General features: G+C 37.5%; 1 protein-coding gene across 6 annotated transcripts in view; it reads right to left on the bottom strand.

Moving 5' to 3' along the window:
- SORCS2 (sortilin related VPS10 domain containing receptor 2) overlaps positions 1-20,364 on the bottom strand; it is a 543,664-nt gene that overhangs the window by 231,095 nt on the left and 292,205 nt on the right. For all 6 annotated transcript variants that reach the window (XM_032186612.1, XM_032186614.1, XM_032186611.1 and 3 more), the window contains exon 3: positions 3,241-3,340. In XM_032186612.1, the coding sequence (XP_032042503.1) occupies positions 3,241-3,340 (100 nt within the window). The remainder of the gene's footprint in view (positions 1-3,240; positions 3,341-20,364) is intronic.

Below are 20,364 nucleotides of genomic sequence, written 5' to 3'. Positions count from 1 at the left end.
TCAGGCAGAACAAGAACCACCTACAAAAGACATAACCTTGATACAATTCTGTACTGATTCTTCTTGCAGACCTATGAACAGTACTCATCACAATCCACTCACAGAAGAGTAACATAGAAAAGGAACATGTCACTTCTTTGGATGTATTCAGTGGGGTTTGTAAATTGACTTCCTTCCTTCCACCGACTACTTGAAAGTCCCCAGCATTCCTATAGCTTACCTTGTAAAACTATTATATTATTATTTAGAAATATAATTGCCTTTCCATGGAGCACTGCATGAAAAGGATGTGGTTCTCACCTCTACACTTGCAAATGCACTTCATCATAAACAGCATGATGATTCTGTGGAATTTTAACTTCTTAAACTTCTTAATGGTGTTGGGAAGATAAGAATTAAGGTTTCTTTCATCTTAAGAAAGTAAAAATGAGCAATTCACAGGATTCAAAAATTTCCAGTATAATTTCACATTTTCTGTATAAAGCTCACTTACAAGTCCATTGGTCTTTATGGTATAATTACACCTCACAGACTGCAAGCACACTGAGTGAAATTGTAAGGTCTTCCAGGAGCTGGTCTATAGGCAGAGGTAAACTGAAGAAATAATGTCAATCCAAGAACTAGACTGGAGCCTTCTTACAAATATTTCATTTAATAGCATTCCAATCCAAAAACTATTTTCCATCTCTTCATTTCTCTTTGTAGGAAGCTGCAGTGAGACTCACTGCAGACCCACTAGAGTCACAAAATCTTTTACAGCAACCTGTGCAAGACCATTCAGTCTTACTCTCATACGTATAATAATCTATGGCTTTAACAGGATGAATTGCCTGGAGGTATCCAAGCTTTTCCATTCACTACAGAGAGAGGAGACTTGACAGAACACCTAAACTCAGGTGAGATTAAAGCACTGATGACACTGAGGTGTAAAAGATTAGCATTATATATGCAGTATTAGTTCTTCCACAGATGAGGTCTACAATAGGTAAACAAAATTAAAGCACAGAATAGTGCTCAATATGCAAAATATTCAAAAAATCACCATCGATGTCTTTTATCTTTGCTTTCATGCATATTCCCCGTCCCTAAATGCTAACTGGCAGCATGGGACTACTTACGCCTTAAATTTAAATGCACACTCAATGCCAGTAAGCACAGCCAGCACTCCAGCACAGCTCCCATATTCAGCACATTTCAAAAGATGTGAACTGGATGAAGAAAACCCACACCACAGTGATCTGAAGTCTAGTAATATCAATAAAAAGTCAAAACTTGAAACTTTTGCTCAGGTCAGAAAAGGAAGTCAGAGCTGTAAATGTTTTCTTACACCCTAGTGCATTTGTCCTGAAATGGACGGTAGGGAGAAATTTTCTTCCATCTTTCCAAATGACTTTTGTGAAATCAGACGTTAGTCATTGTATCCTAATCATATGTCCAACACCAGAAAAGCAGCCATTTCAACTGACAAAGTTCTCATGACATGGAGACTTCCTGCTTACTTGATATGTGTGACCACACCACCTCCAAGCCAAGTTTGAAGCTGTGGGCTACACCATTTGACTCCAACGCTTTCACCATTTTTTTGTACCATGTATGTGTGTACATCTGCACATATACATATGTCTCCTTACAGTCCTTCTGTTCTTCTGTTTTGTTGTTCATATACTATTGAACATCATCTTCGGAAAAACAAAACAGCATAAAAATAGTGTATTTAATGACTAACAACAAAAGCACTCTCTATAATCAGTGGACTGCAATACAATATCAATTTACTAAGCCAGATATGTATCTCTAAGGACTTCAAGTTGCCTTGAGCAGAAAATAGTGTTGTTGTGTGTTTTTTTTTTTTTTTTAAGACTGGGTTAACATGAGATTTTTTGTGAACATCCATCTTCAGGCTTGAAATTCAGCAATGATCTTACCATTTTGCCAGACAACTGGCACAATCACACAGGCACTGACATGAGTCTGTAGGCTTTTATACTGGGAAAAATTCTCCACAGAGCTGTCATCTTTCTCATACTTTCAGCTTCCAATCCGGAAACCAAAATGGATAAAGCTTTGTTGATTCTTTTTGGACTTGAAATCATAAGTAAATTTTAGCTCCAAGACAGACAGTGCACAGAAACTTTGTGCTTGGTGGTAGATCCACTCCAAGAAACAAACAAACAAAAAAACATTTCTGACTTCATAGGAGATTAAAAATATGTTACCAAGGAATAGCATAGCTTGGTCACAAAAACTCCAGTCACAATTGCAAGAGAAATAAAATATGTACTTAATCATCCAGGCAGTCTCAACAAATTCTACTGATTTTAATTAAACAGAACAGACAGATAAACACAACTAAAATTGTCCTTCCAATCAGTGGCCTCCACATGAAGTCAATTCTTCCATATTACACTGTAGTTAAAAGGCACCTATCAAGAGAAAGTTCTTATTTCATGAAAGACCTACTGTGTTTGTGCTATTCATAATGTATTTCACAATTCCTGCATTTTAAATCACAAGCTTTTTGCAGACTTAGAAGGCTTGTTATTGTTTTTTTTTCTCATAATCACTCTTCTTGCCTCTTCTAATATAACATCCATTGTAAATACACTCAGTGGGTCAATTTCACTCTCATATATGAAGTTCACTTAATCTTCCTAGGTGCCATGAAAAGCTTTTTGGTTCAGTAATGATGTAGAAACGTGTTGTTGTTGTTTTTTGTTTTGTTTTGTTTTTTTGTTTGTTTGTTTTTTGTTTTTGTTTTGTTTTTAAAAAAGAGTTCCAAGGATCAGTGGGTTTTGTTTTTTTAATTAAGGTTTTGCACAGGATAAACGTCATTCTCAATTACAGCCTGTCCAATAACTATACTTTGTACTCAGAAACATCCAAATGGACTTAAATTGTGTATAAAAGACGAAGAGGTTAAATGCTAGTCCCAAATTTTGTGTGGATGTGTGAAAACCTACACAAGTTGCTTTTCTCTTTCTGGGAAAAACTCCATGGAAACTCCATTTCCAGAAGTCAACGGCCTCAAAAGTTTTCATACTTTTCATACTTCAAGGCATTTTCCCCTTCTATACTATACAGCAAGAATAAATATCCTGCTTGCATATGTCACAAATGCACCTAAAGAGACTAGCAACTTTGTGAAAAACTTTCCACTATTTTTTACAAGCCAATAAAACACACTTCACATAGTCATAGAGTCTCCATTGCACTATAAAATGTCATTTTTTTGCCACATACCTTTTTCTTGTTGGTGGGACAAATGTAGAAATTGTCAATAACAGTGGCAATCCCAGGCTGCAGATTCAACTTTGTGTATAATGTCCCAAAATCTGAGGACCTGAAAGAAATCAAACATCTGTAAGTGCTTTCCTCTAAGGGCTTCAGCATGGAAACTCTTTGGGGGGGCAGGGGGGGAGGAACAAACACAAAAAAAACCATACATGCACACTTTGTAGTACTAACTATCCATTTTCAATGCTTCTCTGCCATCCATTTGTTCTTTTCATTGCTCATTAGCGACTAAAAGAAACCTGCCAATATAAGAATATTTTTCGAGGTCTGAAAAAACATTGCTAGTCTTGTCTGTATTTCACAGGTCTGTGCAGTGCTAGCTTTCATCCTGACACTACCCTGTACAATGAGAGAAGCACAAAATATATACCTTTCCATCACCACCCACAAGTTGCAAAAAAAGAGCTAGGCAGAGCAAAGGCTTGTATGCGAGTACGAACGGCACCTGCTCAGCTATGTGGAAAAAGAAAAGCTAATTTCAGTGCCTGGTGTTGCATTAAAAAACAATTTGGCCTAAGATCTGAAAGGCATTAGACTTGACAAAGGTATCCACTCCTCAAGCTCTTTTTCGGAGGATCATTATAGTTCTGACTAAATAAAAACAAAGCAAGTTCTTGACCATCAATATGTCTTGCACACAAAGCTATGAATATAACAAATGTAAGCACAAGCAGAAATTGCCTTGTATTCCTGAAAAACTGACAGCAAGAAATGGCACCTGTTTTAGGTACCTGCACCTCCAAAGTCTAGTATAAAAACAACATTAGTTTAGCAAAACGTTAATAAGCAAAACTCAAAGCAAGTCACATCCAAAATTAACTCGCTGTGGATGAACCTTCATTTGTTCTGTACAGGATTAAATTGCACCATATGGTCTCTCCATATTTTCCCTTCTCATTTGGAAGGAGACTCATCTAAGGCACCTGTCCCTTTCTCTACCAAGAAGCCTTCCCTAGGACAGAGACTTGCTGGGTGGACTCCCACTCCATGTTCCCTTTTCTTCAGTGGAATAACACTCTGTCAAAAGCCAGGACTGAAGGTGCCCTGTCAGGTTATGCCCAGGTGCCCCTGGGTTATGCCAACAAGTGGGAACATTCAACAACTCTCTTATCCAGCCTATCCAAGGGAATCACAATGAAACCTCGGTCCCTTCCAGCATGACACTGAGGACTGCCTATAACTGATTTCTGCGCCACGGCACCATTCTCACATTTTCATTGCTCCTCAGCAGGCTCTGTTGTTGCATCCCCCCTGCCCAGGTGAGTTATTGCTGAAATTCAAAGGCATGACTTCATAGAGCAAGAGTGAAAAGGGAGATAACAAATCCTTGGCTAACCATGTCCTTGACAGGTGGCTCAGAGCCGAAGATCTCCTTCAAGCTACATAAAGCAGAATGGTCCCCAAGGGTCCACCTGCCTGCAGGAGTGCACCTGGCCTCCATCTCCCTGTGTCTCCATCCCACCAAGAATGTTACTTAAGTCAGAATACACATGATATGAAGCCAGAGATGGCTATTTTTCTATCACACATCCAGCTGCCTGCATGTTGCAAGAGCTTGTAACTGTCTTGGAGTAGTTTTTATGTCTCTGGCATCACCAAACATATGAGACACAGAATGGTATATCTGGATCAGTCCCAAAGGCACACCAAGTAAAGAACAGTTCATATTTACCTTATTTTTCTTTCCTCTCTACCAGTCAAAAAATGACTGTGACACACAGACCATACCCACAGCCCAAGGTTGAGATCATATCTCTTTTATAGTGATGTCTGAATGGATTCAATTTTTTTTTCCTTTTTTTTTTTTTTTTTTCCTCATAATGTTGTTTGGGCTGCAGATACACAACAATGCAGAAGTTAACATAATCATAGCAATTCAGTTTTGACAAATAATTATGTAGAAATCAAGCGCACACAATTGCACTGCAGTGGGCATTCAGCACAGAGCTAATTAAAATTCTCAGGGGAATAGGATGGATGGTGCTAAGCTGATTTTGCCAGAGGTGTTTGACAGAAAAGAAATTAAAGGAAAAACTAAAATACTGACTTCAGCCAGATGTACTGAAATCACACAGAACAAGTATCTATGCTGAAAACAGAGCCTGGTATATTCTCTTTGAGGCAAGAATATCAGGTCAGCAGCTTGCCCAGTAATAAAATCCTGAAATAATTCTCTGAACTTTAGAGATGATCCAATTTACTTTGAAGAGGCAATTCCAGGATTAATACAATGGGACCACTGGAGAGTGACACCACAGGAGTGATGGTGACGGCAACTGTATCAAGGTATGAGAGCAGTACAGGCAGGAAGAGGATAAGCCATTTCAAAGATTAAAAAATCCAGTCTAAAACTTCCTGTTCTAACTATTATGACTTATAAAAGTTACTACGAAGAAATAATAAAGTCGTGACAAAAAGAGTACACTAAATTAACAAAAGTATTTTCAAAGGTAGAACAACTCTAGTCAAAATTATTTTCTCATACAAATTAGCTATCTCAAGGGGAAAAAAAAAAAAAAAAAAAAAAAAAAAGCTAATGCATATCCATACAGGTGCACCATGCCCAAGCAGGAAGATTCAGATTGACAGATCTGTGGATCTATAGAGAAATTTATTCAGACTGTTGTTTTTTTACTACAACCTTGCCTTGAGGGAGACCAGGAATGCCAGCTACTCCTTGAGACATCTACGTTCAAGAGGACATAGCTCAAGGACCTCGTTCAAGGGAAGCTCTGTCCAAAAAAATCACCTGGCCTTCCAAATTTGTGTTAATCCAGAGAAAACAGGTCACAACTTCTTTTTCTATTTGAGATATAAGTTCCAAGTTCCTGACTGAGCATATATAAAGAGTTAACATTTTTATTAACAAAGTCCCTGTAATAACTCAGCTATAGGGTTGGGGAGGATAAATTCCAGGACCTCAGAGTTTGCCTGCTTTGGAAATGTATTATGTAGCAGCAAAAAATGAGTGTTGTACCAAATTCAGGAGAGGAAGAGCCCTTTACTCTCTTCCAGTCATAGAACGACTTTTTTTGGGAGTGTGAAAAAAAAACAAGCAAAACACAAATCTCTGTTTATTGGGGGGGGGGGGGGGGGGGGGGAGGGGAAGGAGGAAGTATTCCCCTTCCTTCACGAAAATTGATGAAAAGATATTTTCAAGGTGAAATGCAAAGAGGATGATACACATGCAACTGATAAGAAGAGTAAAAAGAAAATCCTTCCATAACATGGTTTATTTGCATTGGAAGCACAACAGCAGAACTCCATAAACCTGAACAAGAAGCATAAAGGTTGAGTTCTTAAACATGGGCCTGACTGCAGCTCTGAGTGATCTGGATCCAGATAGTGACTATTTTCACTTCTGTGAGACATTCCAGCAGATACAGCAAGCAATCCACACGTGCTTCTTCCTCATCCGTGTGGACACTAAGGGCTACAGATTGTGTGGATGCTTCTTAGTATAGCAAAACTCAGTAAAGTGGAGGACTTGTAAGAAAAACATCTTTCTGAACTTTGGTGATGGGCCATTCCTGACAGGCAGAACCATCAGGTGCTGAAACTATGTGATTATTCGTGTAGAGATGCAGACATCACACAGCCTGACAGGCCCTACTGCTAGGTAACAGCTTCTTTGAAAGTATGCCTCTGCTGAAATACATGTACGTGCCGTTCTTCTTCTTCCTTTTATTTATTTATTTATTTTTATTTTTTAAGAAGTCGCTTCCCACTCTAATAACTGTGTGTTGAAATAGCAATCATCAAAATCAAACAATGATATTACAGCACAGACAGAATGATGTCTTTACCGTGTTTTAATGCTGTGAGTTCAGACTATAGTTGGGAAACCTTCCAACTGGTACAGAAATGTTGGGGGGGGGGGGGCCACACACTCAAAACTGCCAAAACTGTGAAAATTGGATCTTGTCTTTAAAAACTATCTTTTTTATACTTGAGCTGAAATAAATCTATGCCTAATATAATTTGGAACTGTACCTAAACTCTGAGTCTTGACATCTTTTAACAGAAGTATTGAGAAAGAAGAAGAAATTTAACAGATACCAAAAGAGACACAAACCAAATTTTTGCCTGTCTAAACTTCACTATCATTATACAGCTCTCCACTAATGATTCACACCTACGATTCAGTATTACTGTTTTTCCAGATGATATTTACAAGTGTATAGTAAAATAGATATATTAAAATGTAGATAGATGTTAAGGAAAAAAAAAAAAAAAAAAAAAAAAAAAAAAAAAAAAAAAAAAGAGGTCAAAACTGCAAAATTCCAAGTAAAATTTAATAGTCAAAGAAAATGCCAACTGAAAATGCTATTTCCTTTCCTTTCCTAGTCCTGTCCTCTTCTTCCCCTATTAATGAATTGAAGAGAGGGACTGGAAAGACAGTGGCTGGAAGAGCTAGCACACATGTGGATCAGATTTTCTCTACCTTTCCTCCTTGAAGATTAACTCCAGAACTATTTTAGCCAAATGAGATATTCTGTACAATCTCTATTATTTGAAAATCCTGGAAGACAACAATGAAGAAGTTTCAAACAATTTGTGAATTAGTTAACTAGCCAAATAAAAAGAAAGCATTTGGAAAAAAAAAATAATAATAAAATAATAATAATGAAAAAAAAAAAGGTTATTGATAAATTTTTGGAATGAAAAAAAAAAAAAAAAAACGATTCAGTTGAGATACACATTGCAGTATCAAGGATGAGTGGATCTGTTCATAACACTCACTAGACTTTTTCCCACCTAAATCTTTTCCAGATTGTATTGCACATCTTCTTTCCTTCCCCTTGCTTTGGTCACAAGAATGATCCAGTATTTACATCATTCACACACACACACACCAAAAAAAACCTTTCGTCACAGTAGAAACATATTGTAATGGTTGAGTTCCAATACCTGACAATATTTAGGAATTCATGCAGATGAAAGTTTCTTCAACAGCTATGCAAGAGTATGAATGCTAGCAATCCAATTAGCAGATTACTCATCAGCTACCAGCTCTGCATAAGTATTCCACTCTGAGGCTTTCTAGAAAAGTTGAGCCTTTTTGAAGTTACATGATATTTTTCCTCTCAGAAATAGAGAAGTTTTAGAAATGTTTCTTTGACTTAATCCAGTTTTACACTAAAAAATCAACAGTGCAGTCAAGAGCTAATAGATAAACAGTTCACCTGTTTACCAGTTCAAATTTAGGCAATATATAGTTTACTCTTTTTTTTTTTTTTTCACTGTGAAGATGAACTTATCCTGGTTTTATTTATCAGTCCATTATTGATAACAGTAGCCAGATTTTAAAGAAATGTGTTTTATCACAGCAGGCTTTTGGCTAAAGTGAACTTCTCTGTAGTGCTCTGATGAGAAGATGGTGCAACCCAGTGTTTATACACTTACAGAGATTCCCTCCCATTAATACAAATATTACATGCACAAGAACAGTCCTACAGTCCCAGTCACTACATGCAAGCACAATAAAAGACAAGCAGCTATTTGCAGAGGCTTTTCATCAATCTGTAAATATATATTCAAATTTGACTGTAAAACACTGCCTCCAAAAAAGCCACAGAATAAAACAAAGCACTGAACTGTGTTCATACCCAATGAGAACTCGAGGAGGATCAAACAGTCATGACTTCTAGAACTCGACTTTTACTAAATGTTTAAAAAACACCTCACTCAACCATCTGCTCTGAGAGGGAAAAACAGTCCTTTTTAGCCAGTAATAAAAGTAAGGATTAGCCCGCTGGGTGGCTTTAGCAAGACATGTCCTTCCCCAGTGTCTGTGGTTACTAACTTCAAAATGAGGAATAGGATGCTGCCTTGTTTTGCAATGCACTTAAAAATCAAAGACAAACTCTAAACAATGTGACACATTGGCTTCATCCCTAAGGGGCTGACAGTGTGCTCCACAATGCAGACCTGGTCTGACTTACCCATACTGGCATGCCAGGCTACAACTTTCTACCCTGATGCTGCAATACCTACATCTGCAGAAAGTATTTCCAAGGCCACCCTTTCCAGGAACTATTCTGTCTCAGTTACTCAGACACAAAGCTTACCACAGTACAAGAATCACTGACAGATTCTTATGAGGGAACATGGAAGGTCGCAAGTAAACCCTGCATGCATGTGGTGTTAGTCGGCAGTGAAATCTAGCACAGAAATTTAAGCACTGATTCTTGTTTGTTTACATATTGCAACAGGCTTTCTCTTACTGGTATCCTCAGTCATTGCATTTATCCATGTATTTTTATTTGATTATTAGTTACAACCAAACTACTTACTCTGTAAAATGTAAACACATGCACACACTTAAACTCCAGTGGTAAGCAGAACTGTGGCTTCAATATATACTACGTATCTTTTAGGATTGTATTTAAATATTCCTGCTCTGCACACGCTCATTGTACACCACCATAGTTATCTTTTGTAGCCCTTCATTAGTCCTTCAATATACCACAAACATCCTGCTCATTAGCCTATAATCGAGCTCCTTATCAGTTACATTTCTAAGCTCCTCATTACTTTGCCGCACAGCTCCAATAATTAGACTTCATATTTTATTGGCCTCCACAACACTGCATTAGCTTCTATTAGCTGCAATCACCACCTTTTCTCCCTGAAATTGTTAGTTTAAGTAGGACATCTATTTTGGAACTACTGCCTTGGTGTATCAATTCAATCACCAAGGCACAGAAGCCATTGATGGGCACATATTAGGGGATATAGTCTGTAGCCACACTCACCATACATCATATTTGTGATGAATCCACTCAACCACATAACATGTAGTGTTGCAGTGACAAAAAAGACAAGACACATCCAGGAAAACAGGGATACGAATCACAAAAGTAAAATCTCCTTATTACTTCTTCCTTTCTACCTTTGCAATCCAGGCTGGGCTGTGGCCAGCAGAAGCACACACAGCCCTTGGGATGCAGTCCCTGGAGAATGCAGACATCTCTGGGGGGCACCTTAAAAATCCCCACCAATCTACCTCCAGCCATTTTGTCCTGCTAGAAGCAATTGAAATAAATTTAAAAAAAAAAAAAAAAAAAAAAAAAAGCAATGGAAATGATCCACATCCAAATGATAGTTTTTGAAGGTTTCTTATTAACCTCATTCATTTCAATAATCCTGTTAACAACTCACTCCCTCAAATACTTCTAGTTGCCTAAACATGTGAGTAGAAAATGAGAATGAAATGGTGGAAAATACAGAAAGCTTTCTTACCACACCTTCTTCACTGAATTCAGCATATCATGTAACTAACTGTTAGTGAACAAGTATTTATTCTAAGAAACAGTCCTGTGTAGGTTTAGTTTCAGTAGCTGCAAATCCAGCATTGCATTAGCATGTCTCAGCAAGGAGTGGAGTACTTAAGAGAGGGTTTGAGGGGGTTGCTGCTGAAAAACAGCTCTGGCATATTAGAAACATAAATAAACTCTGAACTCAGAACTGATAACTCAACAGCAATACAAAAATTATTAATATTAATTTATTTTGTTTCATATCATAAAAATACTGCCTGGATTAGAACACAGGAAGAATTTTACTATAAGGTGTATATTTTTTAATAAAAAGGCTTTCCTTTACAACCTCAATTTATTATTTCTGAGAGTACTGTATTGAAAAAAGTGGCTTCACTTAACTATTACATTACTATCTAAAAAAGAAATGAATATATCACTTCCTATATATTATTAAATTTCTTCCACTGATTTTGAAAAAAAAAAAAATGTTTGTTGACAATTTAGAGAAAAGAAAAAAGAAATAAAAACCATTGGTGCTAAAGCACAATTTTTGAAAATTATGTTTATAACCAATATTGCCAAAAGCAGAAACATCCTTATATCATTTTCATTATTTCATCATTAACTTTATTCTCCTAATATGAGTCAGGCGAGGCAGCTCCTTGGAAGGCATTAAGGATGTTGGGATGTATGAGACGAGAGAATTTGGCTTTGTGCTTTCAGACCAGAATACAAAATTTCTTGTAATCACTGGAGAGATCCAGCTGCAACAAGAACACTTAGGAAATTAAAAAAGAACTGATAATCTTTTAATAATTGTATGTGCATATTTGCATGTGATTACGTATTCCTCTACTAATGGGCTCTGCCAACTATAACTGTTGGCTACTGACTCTTCTGTATGTGGAACTCCTTCTTTGACTCAATTTATAGAAGTTTTGACTCAATTTATAGAAGTTTTGACTTTTCCTGCTAACGTGCTGACCTCAGCTTTATGATTGCTCTCAGTGAGGGGAGCAGTGAGCACTTTACACAAACAGGTTGTAGCACTTTATAAAAAGGTAAATAAGTCAATGTTTTGTCAGGGATTTGACTGTTACTCTGCCGCTGAAGCCAAATGTCTGGCAGAACACAGGGAGCAACTGGGCATATTTATAAACAGAATGAAAATATCACCCAACCAGTCAGTAAATACGGATCAATAGACACTGTAAGGTGTCAAGCCTTATGATAAATGTATTAAAGACTTACCAAGTCCCATACAGTCATCTCTTGTGGGTTTATCTGGCATGCTGCTTCAAATCTGCTTGCACACATCATGAATCGAGGCTGGACAGTGTCCAGATGGAGCACAAGTTCATGTAGGATATCAGTTCCTATGTCTCCATTGTTAAAGGATTATTGTAAGCTATTACAATTGCTGCAGGAACAAAACCTCTACAAGGAATTTTAAGGCAACATTTTGAATCCTTATCCTACCACAGGAGTTCACTGCTTGAGTTAAAAGCACTGCCTGCCTCACCCAATGGTTGCGGTGATGTATACGAAGTCACAAAAATGTCCAGACAGTTAAGCAAGACCAAGTTTTCTTAACAGTCATTAAAATCACAGTGTGTCTGTGCCACCTGAACTGCTTTGCTGAGCATAGTGCTTACACATGCAGTTACCGACAGAGGAGCACACCTTGGGAGGCCACGGTCACTCACCAGGGAAACTGGGGGAATTCGGATGCTCACCACCATTTCAGTAGGATTTGTTTCTTTTACTTGCTAATGAGCCCAGTCATAATCTCCTAATAGCTTTCTACAATTGCCGAAGCCTTTCTATATTTATTTTGTGTAGAGTTTTTCAGCAGCCAAATTTCCCCTGCAGTCATTCTCCTGTAACTGCAGTGACACCTGGGGAGGGCTGGGCCCATCAGCTGTAGTTTGGCCTGCTGTTGAACTTGGCAAGCCAGCAGCACATAAAACCCCAGCAGATGTTTCTGCTTTTATAGCAGCTCTTCCAAACCCTTGGCCAGACATAAATCCAAAATAGATCCAGAAAAGAGACAAACAGTGCCACCATCATGGCTCTTAAAATTAGAAGGCAGAACCAACCTTTTCTGCAGGACTCCGAGAGACCATTAGCAGCAGAAGGTGCAGTGAAGTGTTCCCATAAATTATGCAGACAGATTACAAGGGCTAGCCACAGCAAATGCAGCACATTTTGCACTGCATCACAGTTTGCTAGGAAACAGAACCCAAAGACAAATACACGCATTTACATAGAAGTTTCCAAACTGAGAAGATTACACTTCATAGCAACAAGTACAGGAAGCAGGCGATTTTACGGCCATTAACACTTTCAGATGAATCTACTGTGCTTCCATACCATGATAATTAACATTCTAAAAATAAAACAGAAAGGAGACGATCCTTGGCAGAGGTTGCGTTCTGCATACATGCCATGTTGGATCTATTTTGTAAAAAGAAAGTCGCGCTAAGAGTGCATTCACAGCTGACATTGTGCTTTACAGGAGAGTGGGTTGATATATGCCAGGGTGACACGTTAATACATTTGTTCACTTGATGATGACTAACTGCTCTTAACAGAAGCTCGGTCCACTATAAATTGTTGCCATGTAATTTCAAATGCAAGTGAAAACAACCCCCACAGAATAAGATTAACTCTCTACCTTTAAAATAACACAAAGCACTCATGGAGCTGAAAACTTCAATCACACTCGTCTGACATTCAGGAAGATCAAGAAAAGAAAAAAAAAAAGTGACCCTGCATGTAAAAACAAGTTCTTTCTGAAGGAATGAGGATTATTACATGTTGCCCTGTTTCCCCTAGCATCTACCACTCAAGGTCAGATGAAGCTGCCAGGAGGTGATGCAGCTCTGCTGGTCTAGGGCTGCAGGGGTGTCCGGGGTCTCTCACTGAGGCTGAGGACAACAGAAGATGGCCTCCTTCCCTGCAGGAACTCTGTGGTGATAAAGGTTCTGGGTCACCAAATGAAGAGCTCCAGATGAAGGTCAGCAGCCTTCACAGCACGTACAATTATGGGAAAGAAATCCATGGGATCCTGAGACACTGCAGCTACATGAGCCTGAATCCTCCTCCCATGATGATGAAGGTTGGAAACTGGTGAGTCCTGGCACAACGTGGAGGACAGCTTTGTCTCCATGTGCAGGTCTATGACCACAGAACACCTTCAGTGCCCTGGAAGCACATGAAGGGCTGGGAGCAGCATCCATCAATACATTTTGCTGGCTGTGCCTCAGCATGCAGCAGCTCCAGGAAGAAGTGGCAGGTGAAGGTAGTTGAAGACTCCCCACTGCAGTGGGTGGGGGCCCCTATCTGCTTACCTGAGCTGCTGCCTAGGGGGATTTACTGCTTGTCAGGGGCTTGGATCTGGGATGTGGCAGATGCTAAGGTGTTTTTTGGTGTTGGTAGTGGTTTGTTGTTGTTGTTGTTGTTGTTTTCTCCTTATTACTCCCTGCTCTTCTTTCTCATGGACCAAATAAAATCTTGATCCTCTCCAGTGATCAAGGACTACTAGAGTGAGATGGGAACCACTTGACAAAAAGAGACAAAAATATCTTTTCCTACAGGCTGTCTGCCTGGTAAGAAGAGCTTTAAACTACAAATGACAAGAGAGGGAGATGAGTATCCACAATGAAGTAAGGAAGTGGCAGACCAGGTTGGTGAGCAAAGGGTGCAAGGTCACATGGACATGAGAGACCTTGTAATCAACAGTGATGGGCAGAAGGGGGTCCAGCCAACTGTGTACACTTAGATAAGGAAGACACCACAGGACAAGGGGTCCTGTAGTGGAAGCTTTCACCCTTTGCCTGGGAAATCAGCACAACTAGGTGCCCATCAGAAGTGACTGCACACTAATATGTGCAGCTTAAGAAATGAAGAGGAAAAATGTGAAGTCTGTATGCAGTTGTAGGGCTATGATCTTATTTGAAAACCAACCTCATTGGTTCTGTGATTTGGCAATTACATGAAATTAAATAACATGATTTACATGATTTGTCTTTGTTGAAGATACTGTGCAACGGTAGATTAAAAACAAACAAACAAACAAACAAACAAAAAACACAGCATTACCAACTCACAAAAGAAACTTATTTGAGTATTTTCTAGGAAATCCACAACTTTACACAGTCTTGACCATACAAACAGCAAATGCTTCATCATTTTGCTTAGTCTGTAAGTTCAGTAGAATCAGAACTCTGCCTGGAGTTTGCTTGTGTTGAACATTGTGTGGCAAGGTTGGTTAAGCCAACAAAAGATATACTAATGTTTATTATTAATATGCAATGTACCTAAAACATTGGGCCTGTAAAATCTTTGGATCTTAAGTCTGAAATGACAGTGCTATCCCAAACTACACATTTGCAGTTCAAAAGGTGGCATTTTACCTACATTTCTTCTTGCATTCAGGTAACCCTTATTCTGCCCAAAGCAGTCAGACTTACAAGGAAAAAAAAATAAATAATTAAAAAAAAAGTGTTTTTGCCCAATGAAAGCTTTTTTTTTATTTTATTTTTTTCTTTTAATGCGGTCAAGCAGTGAAAGTTCAGCATAATGCTACTCATCTACAAATGTATGTACAGATCACAAATGCTAGCCACTAGTCCCACCAGGCATATTTTATTAAGTACTTTTTATACATCACTTGGAAAGCAATAAAAATGAAATCCAATGTGCAAACGTTTGGGGAGAGTAAGATACACTTGCTGTTCTTACTTCCAAATCACATCCACTTCAAGGCAATCTTTTTCAAAGAAATCAAGATTCCAGCTCTCTTCTTGGAGAAAGCAACAGGAGGGCTGTTACACAACATTATGCCAACTGCCCCACATTTCTGTTCCCATGGAACACAGCAGACAAGTCTGCTGACCTTCACTCAGCTTTATAATGTCAAGTGAATTTTCCATATAAATTCATCATCTGTTGAAATAATGTAAATAAAGTAAATGTCTTTTGCTCTGCATGGTGACCCGTTCAGCTTTCTGGGTTCCTCTTCTAACCTGAGCATCTACCTCCAGACCTGGGGCAAAAACTGTGTATTTGCATTTCCAACAGAAATGGTAGCTCAAATGTTGCCACAATATGAGTGAGCACCAACACCAAATCAATAAATCAGTATTCTATTTTACAAGTAATATTTATAAATACAGTGTCATAATAATAATAATAATAATAATAATAATAATAATAATAATAATAATAATAATAATAATAAAAACCTTCCTGAAAAGTCTTGGATTTTCACTGAAGTAATGCTGATCAGAAGGAAATCAAAAAATACTCTAGCCACACCTCTGACATTTTGTGAACCCATATAATACTTGTAGTGAATGTTACTGAGATCTTATAGGAAATAAAACAGATCCTTATGTGAGAATTCCCTCTGGACCACATAACTGCACTTTACTCTTTTTGAGAAGTGACGTTATGAGCATTATCCACTGAAAGCATTTGTAGTTCTACTTGTTGACTTGCAATCTTGTTAAATACTATTAAAACACATTGGCCATACTGATCCAGATTATCAATATGAAAACTTCAACAGTTAAAACAAGAGGCATCTTTCACAATCAAACTCTTCAATACTTTAAAACAAACAAACAAAAAAACTACAATGGCTTCACAGCTGCCCCAAATGTTTACCAAAACTGCAAGTGACAATTACTTTGCTCAGTCATTTATGTCAGGAAACATGCCTGAGGGACATTTTAATTCCTGTAATTAGTCTTTTCACATGACCACTTCCAATCTTCATGGTATTTTCCAAGCACTAACTATAACAGCAGATCTTGAGCTAATTAAAAGCAGACAACAACTGTTGAGCCTTGCAGTTAATTATTAAGACAAGAAAGGAGGGCAACTAGGATGTTCAACATTGGTCTACATGTACGCCAGAACCAAAATTATATGGTTACAGAATACAAAAATGAAATGGGAAGATCTGTATGTCTGCAGAAGTGTTATATATCCATTCTTTCCACTGAGCAGGCAAAGTACTTCATTTTCATTTTAATAAAAGGAATCACTTAGGATTCCCAGTAACTTTCACTTACTATTCATTACTTCTTCATTTATTGAAGAAGAAGAGCCTCCAATTCGGAGATGGGTTCTCACTTGGAAGGCCATGTGGGAAAGACTACACTATATCTTGAAAAGCTCACCAAGTAATCTAATGAAAGATAAATACTGTTAAGCCTTTGGGGAACCAGAGGGGTTAGCATAAGAGGAAAAAGCTTAATGTCATGCAGGAAATCTGCAGCAGACCCACAGAATTGCACGGTGTTTACCAAAGATCTCTTCCATTGTTTAATTTCAAAGACCAAGTGTTGTTTTTTTTCTCTTCTCCTGAATCAGACTGAATCTCCAGATATGAACTTCCTATTGTTTTCTTTTTATTGAGACAAACTCTTATCATCACCACTGAGACAATGATCAGCTGAAAAAGTATTGCAATATATCTTAAAGACATAATACCTTCACTGTTGAATGCTTGTGTAGTCATTGCACATGCAGGCACTTTGTATTTTGTCTAATTTTTAATATCCTATGCTAATAAAAATGACAGACCTGAATCATAATTTTGTTGTTCCTATGCATTTACTTACTGAAAAGGGGAATTCCTTCTTCTAGGATCATCTGTCTAAAATTAGATAGTGTCCTACTGTTAAACTTGTAGATTGGCTGTAGTTAACATTATCAATTATCCCTATCTGCAATATCTAATCCTACAGAATCAATGCCATTGAAAATATAAGGAAAGGAAACACAGTTGCACCACTGAGCAAGCTAAAAAGTTCTAAAAACTTTCAGCAGAAAGTTACTGGAAAATGACCTAACTTCTGAGCTATGTATTTGCCAAATGCCTTGATAGCATAGCTTGCATGCTCATAGAAAAGCATATTTAATAATTGAAATCAAATTATTTTTAAGGCAGTAAATTACCATCCTTGAGTGACCACTACTAAAATTTGATAATTCTTAGATAAAATCTACCCCTCTTACTTATTTCAGTTATTTTAATATATCTTCTAGTAGCAATACAATAGAAAATAAAGATTTGACACAATACATTTTTTCTATTTATGAATTTCACTTTAAGACAAGATCCCTTTGAAGAGTTTTAAACTGCAGAAGAGGTTCTTCTACCAGAGACTACCATATTTCTAGATCATATGTAATGGTTGACATTAGTTCTTCATTAACTTCTAGTCCAAGGATACCAAAATGGACATCATGCACATACATTTTTCGAGATATTATTTCATCACGTTCACTTCTCTTTTCTTTATTAAGAAGTTGCTAGTAAAACTGATTGATGGGTAGTCTTATTGTACCAGGAGGACTTGTCATTCAACTCTTTGACCTTGTCTTCACACTAACAGTTGAGTGTCTTTGAAATCTGTTTACTTCAGAATTTACAAGAGTATTAATGACAAGATGTCAGCACTTTTCAGGTTTGAAAAGATCTAATAATAGTAAATGAGTTTGGACAGTAGGGTCATCTGTAATGTACTTTAAGCAAGACAAACTTCATTATTCCACTTTACGATTAAGGACAAGTACAGCAATTCTTAAGCCACTTTTTATTCTTTGTGGGTTTTCTTTTTGTTATTGAAGAACATTATTTTTTCAGGCCAAACACAGACCACACTATGTGACAAGAAAAAAGCTATACTGACAGAGGATTTAAGAAATACAAAACCCTTTCCAGAAACAGCTACAGAATCCAAAAAGCTGAGTCACTTCTTATTGAGCAAGTTTTGGGAAAAATTGAGAAGCAGCCTATCTGCTGATTTATTCTTTCATCATTATGTCCAATGCATAAAAAAGGGGCTATTTGTTCCTCTGTCACTAACATGGACACTCTATTCCTGTAGTTCAGATGCATGAAAATGAGACAGACAGGTTTAAGGAGGGAGGAAGGAAATCTTTCTCATAGGTAATATTTTACTTAGCAATATTACACACACACACACACACAAAGCAATATCTTTTTCTTGTATTTGCTAAAGACCCTTTACTTTGCTGCATAAGTATCTCAGGAGGAAAAGTGTTCTTTACTTCCAACTCTTTCCAATAGAGTTGCACTCCTCCTGTTTACTTTCTCACAATTTCATCTACTGTACAGCATGAGATTAGTAAGAATAATATAAAATATGATAATCAGGTGACCCATGAAATCCCAGAGAAATTGTCCTCAAACATTAATGCTTTGTCTTCAGGAACTGACTAATCTGGTGGAACAATGAACAGTCACGTCACACCTGTATTTGCATTGGCCACATATGGCCTATTCAGCAGCTATGTGTGGACAGCATTTTGATTAGCACTTACAGATTCCTTTTTTTTTTTTTTTTTCTGGGTTTAGTTTTTGTATCTACCACAGGTTCTTCTAACATTTCACATATTTACATAGATAAAGAGATGTACATTTAACACAACTGAGCTTCAGATTCCTCAGAAGTCTTCAAACTTTGTAAGAGATCAAAGAAGCTTCTCCTTTTGCCACAATAAAGAATAAAAAACAGAACCATATTGATACCTGTTGCCTCTAAGACACTGAAGGACATAAAAGTGAAGGTAACTACCATATAATCATAGGAAGCTGTAGATTATAATCAGAAGGTTGAATAAGAAGTTGCGTTGAGTCTCTGATTCTGTTAAGAATGCAAATTATAAGTAAGGGATATTAGCTAATGTATCGATAAGAAATTTCAAGTGATTCCAAACCAGTAAGTTATTCACACTGGTATTCAAAATGTAATTAATTTAAAACCACACAATAGAGTTGAGCTAATGCAACAAATACTTTATGAGCAAACCATGAGTCGTGCCTATTGTGATGCTTTGTTTACTCACAATTTCATTTCTGTGGCTTTACTAAATAACAACAACTACAATAATAAATAATACCACATTCAGACTCTCAGATTTAAATGCACATTCTGTCAAGTGAAAAAGGAAACAAAAGAAGAATATTTATGTCATATTTTAATGCAGTATCTGAAACAAAATACAGCTCGAGTTACGCATACTGAATGTAGACATTCGGGCTTCAATTTTATGCTTTACAATTGCCTCTTCAAGTTTTTAGGTATAGAACTTGGGGGGGTGGGGGGAGGAGGAGGAGGAGGAAAGATGTTGTCTTGTTAGTAAATGCGCCAAATGCCATAGAATAATGTGGGATGGAATTAGTTCCACTGTTCCTCCATTGCAAGCACAGTGGTTACACAAAGGCAGAGGTATAACAAAACAGGAACGGAGCATTCTGTGCCTTGAAGATGTAGTAAATAAGCCATACTGTTAGGTATACGATAACTAGATTTCATTATTAGAAAATCTAATGTCTCTCTAGGGGAAAAATATTATCAGCTACCTTCTGCTTCCCACCCCATTCCTACTTGTAACTTCCTGTAAGCCTCCTGCTTTTGGTCCCCCTGCTCTCTCCGCATCCTACAAGTCCATAAGCAGTAGAGCAAAGTTTGCCTTTGGAGATAGCTGACCTTTAGTAATTGCTTTTCAAATTAATATCACAGCACCAATTACACATACAATCTTCCTTTTATACCTATCTTTTCTTTGCCTTTTCCCCATCAGAACAGCATTGTTTTTTGCTACTGTTCTTTTTTTTTTTTTTTTTTTTTTTTTCCCCATTTTATTCTTATCTTTTCACTGTGATTACACAAGACTCCGTATAGCTTCAGCAAGGGAAGAGAAATGCATTATTCCTTATTTTGAAAGCCGGGCATGCTAAGCACAGATTTCATCTAAATTG

This window comes from Aythya fuligula, chromosome 4 (genome assembly GCF_009819795.1).
Source record: "Aythya fuligula isolate bAytFul2 chromosome 4, bAytFul2.pri, whole genome shotgun sequence".
Classification (NCBI taxonomy): Eukaryota; Metazoa; Chordata; class Aves; order Anseriformes; family Anatidae; genus Aythya; species Aythya fuligula.
The sequence above is the reverse complement of the archived record's forward strand: the minus strand, read 5'-3'. Positions and strand labels throughout refer to the sequence as shown.